This window comes from Pseudopipra pipra, chromosome 5 (genome assembly GCF_036250125.1).
Source record: "Pseudopipra pipra isolate bDixPip1 chromosome 5, bDixPip1.hap1, whole genome shotgun sequence".
Lineage (NCBI taxonomy): Eukaryota > Metazoa > Chordata > Aves > Passeriformes > Pipridae > Pseudopipra > Pseudopipra pipra.
In genome coordinates, this window is record NC_087553.1 from 66,414,363 (window position 1) to 66,436,293 (window position 21,931).

The 21,931-nt window shown below is 36.7% G+C and overlaps 1 protein-coding gene across 1 annotated transcript in view; it reads right to left on the minus strand.

Annotated features, from left to right (window-relative positions):
* PCLO (piccolo presynaptic cytomatrix protein) overlaps positions 1–21,931 on the minus strand; it is a 348,414-nt gene that overhangs the window by 317,696 nt on the left and 8,787 nt on the right. The window contains exon 3 of the mRNA XM_064656444.1: positions 10,890–12,281. Within this exon, the coding sequence (XP_064512514.1) occupies positions 10,890–12,281 (1,392 nt within the window). The remainder of the gene's footprint in view (positions 1–10,889; positions 12,282–21,931) is intronic.

Here is a 21,931-nt window from a genome sequence, read left to right on the forward strand (position 1 = left end):
GGGAAAGTGCATCATGCCTCAGACCAATGCCTGGAACAAGCCAATTCACCATATAGAAATGTATTAAAGCTGAAACTTTCTTGATTCCAGTTACCAATAGCATACAGAAGAAAGGAAAAGGAGGGAAGAGTAAGAATTTAACTGAAGCCTCTAATTATGTCTGTACCTAATTATAACACATTATGGATTCAAACATAAGTTCCTCTAGCTACACTGCACATTGCAACGTTGACCAGATTTGTCGTTTGAAGGGTGACAGAGCGCTAACACAATCCTTACAGGTCTGAAGAAGAACCTGCCCAGCTAAAGTATTTAAAAGGATGCCAAATCAAATGAGAGATTATGTTTTGATCAGGAGATCCTTCCACTGACAGCTGATATAGAAGAAAAATAGCAGCGCTCTTTCCCTTTAGAGGTCTGGGATAACAGTGTAATCGAGTCCCAGCCATACTGGGCACATGAGTTTAAAAATTCACTACACAGCACAATACAAGTGTTCTTGGCTCAAACAAAACAGCAGTGCATTGTAGGTCAACACAAAGGTGCACCTACAGAAGCCTGCAAAAGAGGTGGTTCTGTTTGACTTGCTCTGTAATGAGTACAAAGCCTACACTTTCCTAGTCTTGCAAATGTCATACCAGGACATCAACATTCAACCACCTCAGGTAGATAAAAAGTGATACTTTTTAAAAAAACAATCTAACCAGAATTTTGTTTTATTCAAAGTTCTTGCCTTTCTATAATTAAAATTAAATATTGCAAAAATGCAAATGCTTTTAGAGATAGTGCTAAAACTTTAATCCAATGTCCAGCTCTGACTGTAAAAGAAAATAGTAAACAACTCTGTTACAAAACACTAAAAAACCAGTAGCTAGAAGGTAGAATATATTGAAACTTTAGTGGTTTATCCAATTTCAATGTAAAATTGACTTCTGAGCAAACAGAATCTTTAGGACACATTTCATTACGAAAACATTTAAGAAATAATAAGTATTTCAAATATTCATTCAAAAATAACGAGTATTTTTTCCACTGTAATTCCAAAGTAAGAACAGAGCACCTGAAGGTGCCCAGGCTGGTTTTGATGTACAATGTCAGTTCAATGTTTCAGTGAAAATTCCCACTGAATTTCTGTGAGAAAATAATATTTATACAGACATTTAAGGGTGGGTTTGTTGGTTTGGGGGAGGGTGGGGAATAGGAACAGGTATATCTGACAGCTTTTCCAGAAAATAAGGATCTTAATATCATGCTCTAAATGTACAAAAAGATAGTTACTAACTAACACCCTGAAGACAGTAGCTATGAGTTTGTCAGCATTCAGAAAGAAATGCAATGTCTTTATAGTTTCATCTTATATAAAAGGGAATATACAAAACTTAAGATCAATTACAGAAGTGACACCTCAAAAAAAATTCAGATATTTGTATTGACAACTACTGATGAGGGTCAGAGTTATGTTATCATCTTCAATGTACTCCTGTATTTGCAAATTTTTGCAAGTATGATAATGCCATTGTAAAACAAACAAACAAACCACAACAATATATTACTTATGGATATGTCAGGAAAATGTTCAGAAATCTCAAATTTTTTTTTTTAAATATTATCACCTGCAGGTTTTAGCATAATTATTCAGGTAACCACTAGACACAAAATCTTCTCAAAGAAGTAGCTACCTGCATTAAAACAGTATATTTAAGGACAAGATTTCCTATGTTCAACTTTTAATCTCTGTACATTACAACTGGACCATTTCCAATGTGAAGGCTGTTTACTAAGGAAAAAAAGGAAAAAATAAAAAAAAAAAGTGAAAAGAAAACCCAACAAAAGCAAACCCAGAAGATTACTGACCTAGAAATACCAAAAACAGAAGACCACCAGATGGTCTTTCAAGTCTTGTCCTTAGAAGCCTAAGTTACCTCACTGTCTGAGTAATTTCATTAACCTCCAAAACACAGATGGAAAACTAATGCACCTCATCATTCTTCGCAGTGAGTGTTCTGGTCTGATACAGCCGACTGGCTTTTACTTTTCTTCTAGTGATGCAATTTTATTTTTTTTTTCACCCCAACTCAACAGCATTTTGCGCAAAATTCAGCAGCTAATCCCCCACTTCAACATCAGTCTGTGACCTCCTGTTTCAAATGCTGCTAGACAGCATCTCCAGCAACTTACTGGCATAAATCTAATCACCTTTCCACAACTATATAATGGCTTAGGTTCCCCTCAGCCTCCATCCTTACTCTTAGTAACACTGGAGAAATTAATTTAATAGATAAATAACAATAAATCTAAAGCCAGGGTAGTTCTCCTTCTGGTCCTTTGAACTATATAAATTTCAGAAATATTAAAAATAACTACTGGCCACTGTCTCTTTAAATGAATCTTCCATCACTCAGGGAGAAATATTGCTGCATAGAATACAAACAGAAATCAGGGAAGTGTCCCACCTTGGTCACTTTTTTTCTTTCTTTACATCTTAAGGTTTAATTATTTTTACTGCTGGTCACACCTCGGGCAAGCAGATAAAATTAATTACACTTGTGCAATCCCATTAAGTCTAAAATCACCCCATAGCAGTGGCAAACAAGTGATTTTTAGACTTTGTGCAGAACGTTGACCTTTCTTTACTAACATACTGTCATGGTGTGACAAACATTCAGTTTTTGGTCAGCAAAAACATGACATGAAATTTTCAACATAAGCAGGAATTGGAACTTAACTGCTTTAACAACATGAACAGCTTTGTTCTGCAAGAAATGAGATCACAAAATGTTTGCAAATGTTTAAATTGACAGGACATCAATTTATATTTCAGTATATATATGTCTTTTCAGAATTTTATTTTTACAATATTTATCTGTCCTATTATAGTCAATTACATTAACAACTATCCGGGGAAAAATATCCTGTTTTCAGATAGATAAAATCCTCAGATATTTTTCAAAATGCTCTTACAGCATTTGTTCCTTGAAAGAACATCAGCTCTTCATATTTCTGGACTATTAAAAAAAAAGTCATTTGAAGCTCCCTCCATGGGTAATTATCAGAAGATAATCAACATAGGGTTTTATAAGAACTCTATGTAAGGGTTCTTATAAAAAAGTAAATGCTTTATATTTTTATGATCACACAAGTTATGACAGTGTCTGCACATATAATTAATGTGACCAGATAGCATGCAATATCTTACTAAGATATCTTACCCGGGCACCAAAAAAAAAAAATTGAGGTACTTAACATCTATAAGATTTTATCTCTTTGCTTAAGAAAATCTGGAAGTGAGTCATTGGGTCTTATATTGAAATTAACTAAATCTCAAACCAATATTTAGAGTCTCTAAATTAAGCTTTTTTATTTGTCAATAAAACATGAACAAAAATATATTATTCTGTAATATAAAAGAAAAGTATGAAATACCTTTATCTCAAACAAATAAAAGTCTCTTCAAATTACTATTATAAAGTTGTAGAAAAATTCAAACAACACAAGCTTAGCTTTCAGAAGACTTCTTTCTCATTTAATAATGGGACACCAACCAAATTTCTAATGAAGTAATGGAGAAGAAAATCACCTGGCTCAAGGCCAGGTCAGTAATTTTCCTGATAATCTGTTTAAGATTTGTGACTCTAGCTTGACCCTCTCTAATACTAGTCTATAAACTATCTGCAGAAGAAAAAAGTAAGTCACACACCATAATCAACACTGGAAGCTCTGCATTAATTGCTCACCTAAGCATTTTATCTTTCAAAGATGCAAAAACATCTAAAGATGGAATAAATGTATATAGGTAAAGAAGTCATTGCATATGCATTCCAAGTGGATGAAAAATAGCCAGCTAGACAGGAGCTGTGTGTGCCAGCAGCAGTGCTGCAGTAAACATCCCTTTGGATTTCACACCAGCAGTGGCCATTACCAACATTAATAAAAGCCATCTGGCCTTAAATGTCTTTAATGTCTTTATGTCTATATCTCATTGTTGGTTTCAACAGAGTTCTTCATTCAGAGAGGTAATTTGGAAACTTTTAGGGACTAGAATAAAGAAAACAAATAGCAGGCAATTAATCATGGTAATAGTGCTTCCAAAGGTCACCCTATTACTTTGAGCAATGATACCAATCTTTACTCCTCAAATTTAATTCCAGGGGGAAAAAAAAAACCTAATCTTGTCGTCGCAAATACTGAAAAGAAAAATTAACAAGAGTGCAATCTTGTAACTAATGTTTTGATTTGCAACCACATGAATCTAAGAAGCCTTGTTTTCAAATACTATCCCAATATCATCATGTTCAGAAGTGACCATCAAAACTTGACTGCCAAAAAATGAAACTGCATCAGTGTATAACTGGCTCTGGACCAAGTAGCCCTACTGAAATGCAGGACACCTGTTCAGAGAAACTTGTGAGAAAGTACAGATGTTTTAATTTCTCTCTACAGTGATGGGGAATTCAAACAGAACCATCACAGGACATCTATTAAATAGCTTATTTGGATGCAGTGGCTCACTCTTGATTTCATTTCCTCCATTGAAACTCAGAGTGCAAGCTCGTGGGGTTTTGGAGGAAACTAGGAGACAAGAAGCTTGGCTGTAGCAACCCAGTAACAGCCCTGAACTGAGGATGGGAGTCCTGAAGTCACGTCTATTTGCAGATCTGTATTTTGTATATCATATTAGTGGAGAACAAATAAACTTGCCAAACCGCCACCACATCGTACTTGACCATGAGCAGGTTTTGTTATTATTATTAAGTAAAGTAGCTGTAGTTGATCTGTTTAATGCCAAGCAGTATTGCTTTTGGGTGAACTATTCTCAAAGACACACCAAACTCAGACCCCAAAAGAGGTTTCATCTCATGTCTGGACTCCAAAGAGGTTTAAACAGGAGCTGGACGCTGCTCAAAAGGAACAGATCAAGCCACGTGCAGGAGGCAGAAGTTCAGGCCTCTGGAAAATCATCAGTCAAAGCTGGATTTTTTGCAACACAGCTTTAGCTGAGGTATAAGAGAAGGACAGAAGGTCCTAATATACTTAAAAGTATTGTGCACAAATTAAGTCTGTCTTTAAGTATTTAAATACTTCTGCAAATAACGAATATCAGAAATCTAACTCTGTTAATGAAACGTAAGCTCTTCAGCCTTATTTAAAAAGTGAATTTGGGGATTATTTTTTTTAAAATATATTTCTCTATGTTCAATTTTGACTAAATCATTCATCAAAGTGTCATTCCATATTAGCCCTTCCATTCTGTATATACGCAATATATGTGCTTTACAGGAAAAGTGGAAGAGGCGAGTCATTCTGCTGTAAAAAAATATTTCCACTTAACGTTTTTTTCTATTATGCATATCGAATTAGTTTAACAGGAGAAGGGTACCTCATTTGAAGTTAAATTAATTTCATTCTGACAGTCAAGAAATACAGTGGAGTTTTTATCATCTAACATACACTCTGTTTTTCGATGCCAGATTTTATCTTTCAAAATAATAATTAGCAGTAGTTTTAACATTTTCTCAATTATAAAGAATTATCATTTAAAGGAAAAATTTCCATACATTTTAGGGAGTACATTGAGTTAGCCTATTATGTTCTGTTTTATTTAGCCACTGTAATTAAACAGTAATAGTATTCACTTTCTTACAATCAAAATTTTAGAAGGATCTTTAAAGGGAGAGAAAGAAGCAGAGAAGATAAATTATGCAATTGAAAGGAGTGGTTGTTTTTCTCTTGGTATCTTTAGCGCAAATTCTTCTTCACTGTGTTTCCCAGACACCATCTGTTTCCAAAACAACACATCACCAAACATAAGAGAGGAGATAGAAATTTCTAATAGAAGTTAAACCTGCCAATTTGCAGAGTGATCTGAGCTTTTTCAAATAGGAAATACATGACACTACAGAGTTGTTAATTAATTAAAGATAGGCAATATGTGTCACCTCAAATGATGCAGTACACCATTTCAGGGATTTTCAATACAATAAGAGATGGATTATTACTTTATAAAGCCGCTGCACACTTCCTTTAAAAAGTCCAGGGCACATTTGGTCATTCAATAGCAGGGTTTGATTCACTTAGTATAGGTTTGGGGTTTCTTTCAATTACTCTTAAACCCTACTTACAAAGCTTGAAAAATGTGTCACACTTGCTCAGGGCCTCACTCCATTTGCAATTACATATCAGTGAGATTTTGGAAAAACAGAAACTAGCAGAGTTATTTACATCAGGGACTCACCTTAAAAAAGATTATGATGATATAAGAATATGGATTGGACAGGAACTATCAAGTTTTATAGATTCCTGCGGTCGTATCCATCCATGTCAAACAATTTCATACAGACTATATTTGATATAATAAATAAGAAACATCACTCCAAAATTGTTTATATTATCTATTATGATTGTATCTTTTTCAAAAAAATCCTTAGCAAGTCAGAGATTTTATGTCTTTTCTGCCCTTCCCCAGTCATCCCTGTCCTTCTCCATCATTCAAAACAATTCTCTCCTTTCTGTAGCCCCAGTAATTTATTTCACACATGGAACATTCTTAACTTCAGAGTACCTTTCCAGATAATTTTATAGCTATCAGTAGACTAAAAGGTGCTTCTGTTATTCCCTTGGTAGTTCTATTATATTAAATCCGTTAGCACACTCACATATACACACATCATATTTTCAGCTCTTTTTGTTCATAACATGTGACTCTGTTAAGATGGTATCTTTTCATGTTTCACATACAGATCCTAAAAATCTGGATAGCTTATTTTTTTGTAGCTTAGTTTTTAATTTTTTTTAATTATTATTATTTTATTACTGTATTAATTTATCACAGGTTCTAAATTCCTGACCCTGTTACCTCAACATACTTAATTACATTACAGGCAACCATCTCCACTTCTGTTCAATATTCTGAACAGCTTCACTGAGTTTTAAATGCACAAAATGGTCGTTGCCACACATTTCATTTCTGGCTTCAGCAGTTGTGATCTTGTGCTTTGTTACTAAAAATAGAGCTGCTTCCAACTACCTGAGCTGGAAAGCTAATTACAGAGCTGGTAAACAGTGCTCCTCCCCATTGAGCAAATGGCAGAATAAGGAGTCTGCTAATGCACTAGGGCTCCCATGGTCCTGTGGGTCTTTGAAATCTATCAAGTGTCATTTATTTAATCATCTGTGGCTGTTTGCATCATGGATAAATTACCATTTAAGTAAATAACTGTTTGACTGTTGAATCAACAAATCATGGAGAAAAAGAACAATCAGCCCAATTTAGAAAAAAGTATTGTAGCCTAATTCTCTGCTTGCACAAAGTAGAACAATTTCACTGAAGTAAATAGCATATTGTTGATTTTGACTAGGTGAGAGTCTAGTTCTTATTTCCTGCAGTAGAGAGGTTATTAGAGGACTGACTGCAGCAGCTTAAAGACTTTTTTGAAAGTTATTTCTGTCATACACAGGCAAGAACAAACAACTGCCACTGCAAGAAAGCACTTTATTCCCTTAAAAATACCCAGTCCTGTCTGCAGTACAGCAGCACATTGACTGGAAGAAATTCTCTGCTGAGAGATCTTAAGGTAGAAGTGCCCATGGGGTTTAGATGCTCCTCTGCATTTGGCAATGAAACACTGGTTTCCCTATTCCATGGGACTGATCCTTACCATGTAGCCCAATACAAGCTTTGTTAGCAACAAGGGTTCAACCACCACTCGGTCAATAAAACTCAACTCATTTTCAGCCATTACTGAGGCAACAACATGTAGATAATACATAAGCAACTATTAAAATAGTTGTGATACAGCTGTAGCCCCAAAGCAAAACTAATATATCCATTATGTTTGTTCATCCAAAATCCCTTCTGGGGCCAAGAGGGCATGTCGCTTCTGGAATTATATTTTTTTCTTTGAATGCAGCATATAGGAATAAAAGAATTAGGTAGAAAACCACCAGTAAGACCAATTTTAAAAAGCCTTTCTATTTCTCCTTCCTAACCCCCAAAGAAATAGAGACAAGTAAATAAAATCTCCAAGACTGTACTCAACAGATAGAAGAATTTGGTGGAGGAAAGGAGTATGCAAGTGAGCATAAACTGCTGGCTTGTCATCATGTTTCTGTCAAGTAAGAGGTATCCAGGGCATCCAGGGACAGAATTGCTATCTGAGGGTAAACATTATTTACACAGTTCATTTGGGAGAGGAGAGGATGAGCTCCCTCTTCTGTCTCCAATCTTCATGAAAAGGAAAGTTGGGAAGTGTTCAGTTAAACTAACCACCTCCTGTTGTAAAGGAAAAGTAGGCTGCCATTTTTTAGCAAAACTGATTGGAAAAAAAAAAGGCAAGACAGAAAATGAGGACAGAGGTGGAACTGTGTGTCAGAGGCTGAAATGGTTAATGATTTATGCATTATAGGAGACTTTTGCAGGCTTTTGACTTGCATGATACCTCTGATGAGCAGTCGGGCCCCTCCCTCCCTCCAGTGCTGAAGGTGTGAAGTCCTGAAAAGGCAAGAGCTGAGCTTGAAGGCTTTTGACTATTGATACATCTGACGAGCAATCAGGACCCTCCCTCCCTCTGCTAAACTTGAAAGGCGGGAGCCAGGCCAGACACAGCAGCCCTCTTGCGCAGGGCCCAGGGAGAGGTTGGAGGCTCGAGGCATGGCCCGTGACACTGACCATGGATATGATAATTCATAACTTCTTGGAGTGTGGGGGCTTCCCTCCTTCACCCCCAGCAGATCAAGACCACCACTTCAAGTGACAGACATGGAAGCTGCAACTATCAAGTTTTATCGCTGGACCCCGTGGGCGGTGACTATGGACATCTGTCCACTCTCAGCTTTTCTTTCCCTTACTCTCCCTTGCTCTTATCCTGCCTTTCTCTCCCCTATGCATTCTTCTCCTCCCCAGAAAGGTTATGACAGCACCCAAAAATGTTAGCTTACCTATTGATTATGACAGCACCCAAAAATGTTAACTTACCTATTAATTCAAAATTGTTAAAATAAATCTTATCAATATATGTTTTCATACACCGATTATTTAGTGTCGTTTCACTTTAATCCACCCCAAAGGAATTTTTGATAAAACCTGGGTTACCCCCCTCCCTCTTTTCCTGGGGCGGGTCGTAACACTGTGTAGTATCAGGAAGAAGAAAATGCAAGCAGAAACAAAGAAGAGAAAAAGAAAAGGGTAAGGTAGTCAGACTAAAGAAAATCAATTGTATTTCAAGCTCTGCGTATCACAAAGAGTGGAAACGAGAAAATTTTCTAACAGTAACAGAGATGGAAAAAAAGAAACAGAGCATCAGCCTTCTCATCTTAAACCGAAGAAATCCAGGGAACATGACTGCACACCACAAAGCAGTGTCACACCATCACACCTAAGTCAACTCTGAAGAAGTCAAGTCATGCATTGGAACTTTCATAGTTGTCATTTGAGCACAGTGTTTCACCAGAACTGACACATCTCATTTCCGTGGTACTCAGTGTATGCACACCAGAATGCCTCTGAGGAAAGTCATACACATTTTTCACATTTAAACACACTAAACACATTAAGTGTGCGTGTGTTTGTTTGTATGCACACAGCTGGACACACAGTGTGTGTTTGATGGTGTTCAGTGCATAAACATTAAAAATCAATTGAATCCTGACTTTCAATCACTGATCAATCTTCCTGTGGTTTTAGACCTTTCCTTCTGACCTAAATGACCACAAAGCCATTAGACAACATATTCATACATTTGATAAAATGTGCTTATTATAGCAGGACAAAGGACTTTAAGATGATAGTATATTCAAGGAAATAATCCACAAAAAAGGGCGTATGCAAACAACATAAGCAATATTTTCCCTGCAACCTGATATTTCTTCCAACGTTTTTTCTCACCTTTAGTCAGAGATGCTGTAATCTTTAACCCTGGGAGCAATTTTTCATTTATTCATTCAGATTTCAAAGACAGAACATTGGCAGCTACTGTCTTCATGTGCTGCACAGACCAACTTACACATTTAAATTACCCACAGGTATTTTTAGATGGTTTTAGGTGGTTTGCTTCTGTTGAATTAAATTTGCCAAATTGATAGGTGCTTCCACCTTTCCATTAAGGTAGTATAAAGTTTTCAATCCCCTTCTCAAAAAAAAATTACAAGGGGAAAGGAAGAGGATAAAAATATAGAATGTGAAGAAACTGTTGACAATAAATTGTGCAATTCTTTGAAATATAAGTTGCTTTCTCGGCCAATCATGGAAAAAGCACTTTCAAACTCACACTGCTTAATGATGAAGTAACTTTGTGAACCTTGCATTGTTGCACCAAAAAATTACGTATTCTACCACACACGTATAACTCGAACTTCAATCTTCTTAATGAGTATATCAGCATATGCAAAGAGTCCAGAGCCAGAATGAGATTAATGGAATAAATTTAGGGATATATTAAGCAAGAGGGAAGGGCAATAGTTAAGCATTAACATATTCCTTCATTCAGTAATTCTGTGTATCAGAGGCACTGGTTAGAGAAGCACACATTACCAGACAACACTGAAGCATATGAAAAAGAACTTTATCCCATAAGAGACTGAAAGTACAGTAGTTTGCTGTGTCATAGTAGCACTACTTTCTAAAGAGCTCATAACCATATCTGCTTATGTCTCAACACTCTAGCAACCACCTATACCACACTCCCTTAATATGCCGAAAATTCATTGGAAGTACTATCCAACAACTGACCAAACTTCATACAACATAGATACTTAATTTTAAAAGCCCTCTGATGATGAAATGCTCCAATTTTTCTTGACAATTCAACAGCTAAAAGTCAGCTACAGGCTGGTCTCCACAGCACAGGGAGCCTGCAGGTAAGAATACAGGGTAAATACAGACTCCATTGCCTTACCTCAGCTATGTGCGGCATCGGGTTAAATCCACAGAGATTGCACACAACTTTCTTGCACTCTGTGCAGGTATTAAAGTTGGGAGGATCCTTAGAACCAATATTTAGTCCAGTTTTACAAAGGGGACAAGATACTTCAGGCTGGCTGGCTTTCTCTGGTTCCGACAGCCCAGGAGGTTTTTTAGCTTCAGCAGCCTGAGGCTTGCTATCTTTTGCCAAACCAGGTTTCTTCTCTAAATCAGATCCTTTAGCTGGTAAAACACTATCCGCTTTTGATGGCTCCGGTTTCTCGGTTGTAAGAGGCTTGGCTTCTTTTTTTGCAGGAACAGCTTTTGGAAGAGGCTGAGCCTGACCAGCCTCTTTGGGGGCTGCCTGAGGGGCTGGAGGCTGAGGTGGAGGCTGGGGCTGCTTTGTCGCAGGAGCAGGTGCAGGTGGAGCTGATGTCTGAGACCCCGGCTGACCCGCTGTGGAAATTAAATTCGAGGCCTGGCTGAAGATTGAAGCTCCAAATCCAAAGAGTTTCCCAGTAACTGTTTCTTGTGGTGTTGTAGGCTGAGGCTTAGGGGCATCGGTGATGCCTCCCAGATTAAGGCTGAAACGCCTTGATTGCTCCGGAGTTTTCTGAGGCGGCTGCTGTGCTGGCACTGGCTTGGGTCCTGCTCCTGCTTGTGGGCCCTTGGGAGCTGGTTTGCTATCAGGCTTTGGGGCTGGTTTTGTTGGTAACTTTTTAGGGTCATCTTTTGTTTGTGTTGGCTCAACAGGCTTTTGAGTTTTAGCATCTGGTATAGTCACAGGCTGAGACGCAAGCTTGGGGTCTGACTTCTGCCGAGACACCTGTGGAACAGGTTTGGAATCTGGCTTATCCCCAGCTGCATGTGTGTCCTGTGACGGCTTGGCAGGCTCTGGCTTTGGGGAATCTGTCACTTTCTGTTGAGCTGGTGGCGGTTTGGGACCTGCCAAGTCCTGTTTCTGCCCTGGTGCTGCAGAAGTAGGCACAGTGTCTGCCACAGGCTTCTCTACACTGGGTTGTTTTTGCTTATCCTCAGCCTGCGTTGGCTTGACCTGATCAGACTTTGGAGTAACATCTATTTTCTGAGATGTCTCAGTGGGCTCTGGGTGGGGTTGTTTCGGTTTTACAGGGGGAGACCCAGGCAAGGACGGTTGCTTTTTCTGTGGCAGGGTTTTTCTAGATTCTGCTGTCTGTGAAGGATCAGGTTTGGGAGAAACATCTTTCTTTTGAACTGGCTGTGGCTGGGGGGATGGTTTAGCTGTTGAAGGTGGAATGGGTGTCTTCTGTTTGGGTGGAGGTGGCTGTGGCCCGGGACCATGACCTGGTGCTAGGTCACCCCCTAATGCTCTTTGCATCTGGCAGTTTAAACAGAGCCATTCACTAATCTGAAAAAAAAAATAAATAAATAAAGGTATTATAATTAGGATAAGACAAAGTTAATAAAATTAATACAATAAAAGACTATTCCAACGTATGCCTTCTTGCAGTTTTTCAGACTTCTGTGTGAAAAGGGAGAAATATTATCACTAATAAAGTTTGCAGTTAACATGCCCAACTGATTATTTTCATTCTCCTCCACATTCCAATGAGTCAAACTATCACTGATCCCATGATTCTAATGCCTTCACATTCAGTTTACACACATGTGAATACTGGAGGATAAAAACTCAGCAGAATGAAAAAAATGCATTGGAATTTCATAGGACCTAGCAGTGATTCATTTACAGCAATGATTTGCCAGAATAATGGCAAATACTGCTAAAATAGTTTAACACATCAAGCCTGCTGAGAGAAAACAATAATCAGAATTAAAACACAGAAAATGCATAATTATCTTTAAGCATACATCTATTGAGGTCAGCTTATGAACAGCTTATGCTTTTCATAACGGTTTAAATTACAGAGCACGGGTACTGGCAGTAATATGTATCCAATGAATTAGGCACAGAGGTGTGTTAATGGGCATCATGTATTACATAGATTTATGCTTTACCACCAATTTCAGAGGCAAGTCTTCATCCGGAATCAGTGACAAGCTTTGCCTAAGTTCTGATGGTATTCCAAGAGCCTTAATTAGGCTTCCCAAAACACCTTTGTTATTAGAAGTAGTTACTAGGGTAATTTGTCTACTGCACTGTGCCTCATGCAATGGGCCCCTCTTTTCACGCAGAGGAGAAGGAATAAGACAAATAATGTATTTACCCATGTTTCTCCACAATTATGGTATCTCTCAACTTCATAACGTTTTTTCTCCTTCCTAAGCAGTATTACATGAGAGGGAAACCATATTTTCTAATCAGAGAAAAAAACAGCTTCACAATCTGAGGAAGGATCAAACTGGCTAAACCAACATGTGGTCATGTGCTATTGTCCACATTTTCCATCACCAGCAGAAACATTATAGGGAGCAAAAATGCCATTCTCCTATTCTTTCGTCAGTGTGTGAAACACAGGGTACCAGCTACACCATTTGCAGGCACCACAGCAACAGAGGGAACTGCAATTAGGAGAACACAGAACATAGGTCTCTTTTCCCTTAAGGGTGAAGATTTCTGGATGCTGTTTCTCAGTCAGGTCTCGATGATTTTAGAGGTCTCCTATAAAATAAACCATTCTGTGATACTATGAAATCTCCACTATACATCATAGGACAAATCTGGAGGTACTACATGCAAAGAAAGATTTTGTCTGTGTAATATCAGAGTTCACTGGAAGGAAAGAGCTCTGATGTCATTGACTGAGGCAATGAATTTATTATTTGGGTGTGCTTTGCCAGTCTTTTATTTTTCCAGCAGCAAAAATTTAAAGAGAACAGTTAGATGCAGCTCCCTAAAACAGTTATTTCAATTATTCTGATAAACATGGTATATACACACACTCTGGAATATAAGCTCACTATTACTAAAAGCTTCACAAAGAGATGACAAATTTTGGCCCCAGCTGTAAGTTCACAGTAATCAAGTCACCATTAGTAATAAGGCTGCTTTATCTTCCATTTTCAGTGTAATTTTTTCAGATTGTTTAAACAATTTTCTCATCTACTCACAAAACCCATATAGCAAGTGACTGTTAAAAAGTGAAAACAACTGAAACAAAACTGGAAGACATGTTTAAGCTCTACCTTGAATTATGAAAGGAATTAAGTTCAGACCTGCACAGAGGACCTGAGCAAGGATTAAATTAACTTAACTCCCATTTTGTTTGATTAGTGATCAATTCCCCTACTCGATTTCAGATATTAGTAGTCTAATTTAATTACATACATACTAATACCATTTCTGGATGAATTCTTAAGGGTTTTCTAGAACATTTAAGTGTAATCAAAGATCAGGTTGTGACAGTTGCCTGGCTGTGGCAAAGATTTCTTATATTAGGGAGGTGAGCTCCCTTCAACAGTGGAGAAAGACAAGATCCTGTGAGGAGCTTTTTAATGGGCCTAAGCAAGGAATGGCTTTTTCTCCAATCCACAGAACTTCTACAGATATTTGAACAATGCACTTTCCATCACGATTCACTGTTCTTTCTTCTTGTTGATGTGAAACCATGGCAGTAACAGGTGCCTACCTGCTCTCAGTCAGCTTCCAGGAAATTTAAATTTAAGTCATTACAACACCTGTAAGGCCTCAAATTAAGTACCTGTAGGGTTGGGTGGGGCTACCAAATGTTTGAATGATCCTTATGTTTAAGGCATCCAGATTCCAATTTCATTTATAACCATTTAGGCTTGTCTTCAACATGTAACTGGTGCAGTCTGATGCTGCTACCTAATTGAAGTCTAAATCTTAACCCTCAGCCACTATTTTTTCCTATATGTATGTATATATATATGTATATATATTTAAATATATACATACACATATATGTGCACCCTTGGTATGAAACTGAAGCCTTTAAAACCAAAATGAATTTGCTACTCCTACAGCTGAATTTCAAAATGGAAAATGTAGGAAGTTTTACTTCATTGTATTATTTTTTAAATCTTTCTGGTTTAAACATAAAATTCCTCCCATGCATATTAGTGGGAGGAATTAAGTGCCAAAACCCTCAAGTCATTACGGATTACACACATCATCTTTAAACAAATACAAAACTGCACAAACTATAGGCCTGTGATTGGAACTGCAGGAGTTCAAAATAAAGTGTGCTACATGATATAAGACTCACCTGCAATTACAGAGATTTTCTGCAAGTTTTAACAGGAGCAGACTTCTGTTAAATAAGATGCTTTTACTCATTATTGCTGCTGTAGATAACTAAAAAAAATGCTGCTGTAGATAACGAAAAACCAAATGTTTCTCTAGCCTTAAAGGTGTTCCTGGGCAGCAGTTCTGCGACTGCAGTTGGGAGCACCAAATGAATTTACTCAGTATTTTAGTAACAACATCAATGGAGAATTATTTGAAGAAAAATTATAGCACCATATTCCATAGATTATGAACGCACAAAGAAAGGCAAGCTAATAGTTGACACCAATAACAAATATGAGCTACAATTCCATTCTTCTCCCTATCCCAAACAAAGCCAACACAACTGAAGGCCATTCAGTGCCTATTCCTTTTTTCAAAAGGGTTCAGATTTGTTCTAACTGCAGAAACCCATCAAAGCCAATAGGAAAACTGTCAGAGAGCAAGTGCATCGACTGATATGCTCCATTTCTATTCCTGCAGATGATGTAGGGGAGGAAGAGAATCCATCTTGATTCTAAGATTCCAGATGTACATAAGAAATAAATTTTGGCTTGCAGATGGAGCATATTTCATACAAAAATTACTGGCACACAACATGAATGTAGCTCTCATAAGCCATTTTAACAGTCCTTTTGTAGATCAGAGACACACTCTAAGGCAATGGGTCTCATTCTCATTTAGACCAGTCATTTGGTGCTATAAAAAGGAACTTAAAGATATGCATAAAATATTAACAACCCTTTACATCACCACAGAAATGTAAAGATTTATAAAGCCTTTAGATTGCCACAGATATTTAAATGGACTTTGCTGACATTGCTCAGCTTCAAAGCTTTATCGACAAAATCAGTTTCTAGTCTGAAAACACAGCAGCTTATTTGGTTCCTGACAATTTCAGGGAGGAGTGAGGAATCCAGATTCGGCTCTTAGTAGACATTTTTGCCAAGATGATAAGAGAAACATAAAAAAATAAAGTGCTCAAGCACAGGATTTTATGCAGCTTTGTGCAGAGTGGTAGAATACTCTAAGAAACAAGAAACCACATCAGAAAATCCTGTTACGAACAAAAAAGAACAACTATCACAAAACAAACTTAATTAGTATGTCAACATACAACAGAAAAAGGTCTTCTAAACAGGCCTGGGCAATACAGGACAAAGTTTTCCTTCCACACCAGCTTTTCACAAATAAGATCTCAGCTATTCAAAGTAATTACACTGAAACAAACATTTAATTACTGTACACAGTATGAAATTGATCCTCATTTGAGACAAATAGACCATTGCTACAAAATACATATTTACCTTCCTTTCAGATATCAGATGAGTTTATCAGGGAACACTGACTTAAGATGCTCCCAAACATGAGACTCGTTTCTAGTCAACAGCATGGTCTCTGGGGTATCCATTTCACAAACCACAGCAATGGTTTTAAGCACTGTAGCTTGGTGCTGAACCAAAGCTGGAGCAAACTTTTAGAATAGACATATTAAAAACTATTCTTAAATGTTACTTAGCTATTCTAAACCTACTAAACACTACCGGATGAATTGTGTTCTGCAGTTATGACAACTTTAAAACATACTCCACTACTCTCCTTAAACTACCAATACAAACAGCTATAGTTTGCATATGAACTATGAATATTTAGGGAACTATTATTTTATAGCCTACATAATTAGAATCATAAAGCAGAATAGTGAACATAATCTTCTGACTTTTTTTTTTATTATCATTTTTTTGAATGTCAGTATCTCAGAATATCTGAAAGTTAGTTTTTATAGCCAAGGGTGTGATTAAGCTGCCCCATGTACAGGACAAGGGAAAAGCCTTTTAAAGACAGCTCGATGCTCTGCATCATGCAGCACTGCAACAAATGCTCATTGCTTTCATTAACTTCATCAAGACAATATACCAGCAACATGTGAATGTTTAACAAAAAATCTAAGTGCAAATGAAGAGAGCAGCAAGGAAAAGGTTAACAAAGTTCATCTGTTCCACACAGAGCACATCGGAGTGAATATTGCTGGGATTTGAGAAGGGATTAAGCTGTCTGGTGGGAGCAGGGCTGGGCCAGGCTGCCCGCCCAGTGACTACCCAGCAAACAGCATCTCCACATCACATGGCCTCACATAGTAGTAAATTACAGTTGCCAAGCAACAGCAATACTGGTGCAGATGGCTGACTGCAGCTGACATCTTTAGCTATGCAGATTAATTTATTATTTACTCGTGTTAAAAACTGGACAGGACAGTTTCCTGGACTAATGAGAAAACACTCCAACATATTGTAGAATATTGTCCAACAAAAATATTGAGAAACCATTCCCCCGTGCAGAGGGGGTTTGCCTCTTTCTATCTGCCCCTTTCATAAAAGGGAAAATAAAATAAAAAAAAAATTAAAAAACCACAAACAACACTCCCCCCTCAAAAAAACCCCCAAACACAGGGCATCATTGCTATTACCACATCTAATCCTTAATGTAAAGCAGAAATGTAGGCACATAGTCTTCCTCTAAGACAGAAACAATGTGGGAGTTTGTTTAAGGATATTCCACAGAGAGAAAAAGCACCCTGTATTTCCATAACCCTTCTATTTGAGGATCTTTACAATTTTCCCAAATGCCTGTGTGGCAGTTTGGATAGAGGTAGAACTATAGGAACTATACTAACTTCATTTCATCACAAAAATTGTGAATGATCCCCATTTGCACAGAAATCACAGTGTTAGTAAAACTGGAACACCCCAAGAACTCTTTGTACCAAAGAAAATATTTCACACAGAAATATTTCAAACTTTGATCATTTTTAAATGACAACTAAAAAAGGTTTGAGTCTGCTCTCTGTTCTGTTTGAACCCAGTCTAAAGTCCATCCTCTTTTACAAAACACATCTAGCTTTACTTCAGCACTGTAAGATTTGATATCTAAATTAATACTTTTAGAAAGTTAAAGAAGACTTGGGTTTTGTTGGGGCTTTTTAAACTCATTTCTACACAACTTATGAGGATTATAAGAGCTGATAATCAGATTCAGGTCCTTAATTTTTTTTCTACTTTGTTCTTCATTACTCATATAACCCTGAATAACCCTTCCCAAGTCTAAGTTTACATAGAGCGTACAGTTTCAAAGTTTTTTTCCTAGTATTAAAAAGCTTAAGACCTTGTGGCATGTCACTACCCACAGTGGTGGAAGTTTTATTCTTGTTTATATGTCATATCCAGACTATGTTGCATTCTAGTTCTTATGCACTACTACAACACAGCAGGGTCTGGACTACAAACCACAGGGAATATTTCAACTCAATCAAGAGTTTCCTTTACTGTCATGTAATCAAAAAAGATGTTATAGTGTCATTTCTATTAATTTTTTGTAAGTATAAGCAAGACTTATCTGGATTCACCACAAGAATTAGTCATCTTTCTTATTTTCAATTATTATATATTGTTCTCCATGTACAAGCTAATAATAATGATAATAACTGAAGAAAATTAATACATTTCTGACTGTAAATTCTCATTAGTTACTGATAATACTTCATGCCCAAGTTATTTGCTACTGTTTAAGATACTTGGAGATGCAGGACATTATTAAAAACAAATACAAACACCAACATTCATTATAAAGATTTGAACCAAAAAAATTATATTCTTAAATCGAAGGTTGTGATATGATAGTAAATAAAAACAGAGGCAGAAAGAAAGCAAAAAAAAAAAAAAAAAAAAGGCTGTAGTGTATAGAGCAATTGATACAGAAAATTTCTAGTTCTACCAAAAATTTTTAAAAAATACCCATCCCCTCCCACACCAAAAATTATAAAACTCACAAAAATATAATATTTCAGATTGGATTAAAACAAATCCCTTTCACATTGAATTGAAAAATAAATGTGCAAATCCAGTCAAATTTTCCTTGATCAGGAACTATACACTCCACTTTGGGAGAGTCAACTGTTCGGGTTTTTTTATCCCTCCTCTTTTTTCCATTAGGATTATGTTAACTTTGATGTGGATACATTGTTTGAAAAATAGTCAAAAATAATAAAATATTTTTTAGAATTCACTTTGCCTCCATCCAGAAGAGCTTTTGGCAAGTAAGCAAATCTTACATCAATATACACGGCTTCACATTATCTGAATGTGCAATTTTCAGGAAGTATCTAAGTATAAAATGAGACTAATTTTAAATGGTCTCCTAAAAGAACACTGAAAATGTTCAGTGGAACAATGAAAAATGGACTAATGCGAAATATGGACTAATGCAGATAAAGTTCAAGTAGAATAATCCTTTCTCAAAAACTACCTAGGAGACAGGCATCCATAGCCCACATACAGCCAAGTTTCCAGTATTAACAGCTCTAACACTCTACTTGATCATCAACTTTACAGAAGCCCATCATAAAGAATGTAATGACATTATTATTACACTTTAAACCTTTGCTCAGTCTGTGTTGTATGTATCTTCCAATAGCTAGTTCACACTAATAAAAATTTACTCCAGTATTGGGCATATCATTTAGATTTAACTATAGCAGTTCATCCTTTTTGCCCTGCTTTATCAAAAAACTATACATAAGTGTTTAACAAATAGAGTAGTTCCTCAAGTTGTCTTTGCTCAATTTGAGGAAGCCTACTCCTAATTCAAATGTTCTAGGGTGCTGACTCTTTTTTGGGAAGTGCTGGTTTCTGTTGCTAATGCCTCATTGGAGTGGTTTTGGGAAAACAAAATGGTAAAAAAGGAGAAAAATTAATCACTACATAATAAAATACACATCTGTTACAAGGTTCTGATGCATATGAAAGGAAAATGGAATAGAGTACTAGTAATCAAACCTGTTTATATAATTTTTTCCATTACTTTATGCAACTGTTGCTAGGCAGTCATGTGCCATGGTGATGAGTGGAGTGTGACTACCTAGACAGATTAGAGAGACATATGTTACTGAACACATTATGTATGGTGTGTTTTCTCTCTAGACAGCTGTATAAAACCAAGATATCAACCATTTTTCCTCCCCAAGAGGAAAGGTCAGAAGGTTCAGAGAAATAGTTCAAGGGGTCTGACCTTGTGGCAATACAGGTATCACTTTCTGCTCTTGGTTACACAGTTCTCTCTAGTGACTTAAAACAGACAGAGTGAATGTACTACTGCATTTTAAATAGAGGTTTAAATGAATAGATTTTTTTTTTTTTTTAATCTGCACTTTTTATAGTGGTTTTACAAGGCATGCAATATACTTCCTAAGTGGGTTTGTAAAACCTGCTGTATTCTTTCCAGAATCAGCTAGAAATACAGAATATAGAAATTTAGAAAGATCTGTATTGGAAAGGTGATTCACTCTATCAGTTTTAGAGACTGACCTACCATGTAAGAAACTTGTAAGAAGAATATCTTAAGAAGGTAATTCAAGCAACTGTATGGGGGAAAATTTTAGAGAACTAAAGTCATATAAATTCTTTTCTAAATAAATGCCTTTCACTCCCAGCATCCAACTTGAAATTATTGCTTCCCAATCAGCAGTGTGTTTAACATAAGCAATAAAAATAGTGGCTACAAAGAGCATGGGAAAGGCACAACACAGGATTCCAGAATCATGAAACCAGGCAAAAAGAACAGCAGGGAAAGTCAAAGTATGAGACTAAAGTCAGTAAGTGCATGGGTAAAACAGAGATTTCTGGTCAATAACACTTTAGGAGAACTTAAAATGCGAGAAGCCAAAAGAAAAAACTTGCACTATAATAGAGAAAACTGACAGCCGAGTCCAATCATGATTTTCCTGATAGACAGGAAGAAATGTGTAAACTAGGGTAAAGAAGGACTCAGAAACTTTGGTTAATAATCTAAATACTGAAAGAAAAGAGAAACTGGAAGGGAAGTTTGATAATAACTCAAGTGGGAACCATGGCAGCTGAAATAAGTCAATTTTGTGTATGTGCCAGAGTAGGTTTTATTACTTTGATAGCAATATTCAGTAATAAAGTCAGATGTGATTTTTGTCACAGACTGGAGCAGGACACCCACAATGAAGTTTCAGCAAGACAGCTGGTGGTGCAAAGCTGAGCAAATGAGGAAAGCCTGAGTGGGAGTCGGGAGATTGGAACTAATAGCTGAATAAATTAGATGTCCAATACCTTCATTTACTGAATTGATTTCATCATGAAATAAATGCATATCCTGTGTTTATTTCAATGTGTAATATGAAATTCAAATCTGCTTTTACATATGTATGTAATCAGTTAGTCTTAAATGCAGCTGTATTTATTGTCTAAAAGTCCTGAATTTCACACTTACAGAGTACCCACTTCAAAAACTAGTAGTTATTCACAGAATTTTCAAACATTTGGAAATCTTACGTAAACTCTCTCTCAAAATCCATTTCATTTGAACATACCAAAATTGCTGACCATTTCCATGGGAAATCTGAAGCTTTTAAAGGAAGACAAACCTGGGGCTCCAAGGTGCTCCAGGAGAACACTACGGAAATGAACAACTCAGCACTCACAAATAAATGTAAGAAATTTTGGTCTAAAACCATTCTGTCAGAACTTGAAGGTAAAGTTTTATTACAAAAGTTCCTCTTTAACATCAATGCATCACATTTCTCGTCTGTTATATATAAATACATTTTTTTTATTCCACAAACAGTCTAGAATGACATGGCTGTTCAAGTCACTCCTTTTCCAGTCCAGGCTTTAATGCCAGCTATCTCAATCCGTGATTTCCTAAATTCAAACACAACAGTACCCTCCTAAACTAAGACATGTGCTACCAGTGGTTACCGCAATTAGTCTTTAAGGCTTAAATTTGCAATTCTAACAACAAATCAATAAATATTATACTTGCTGGATACA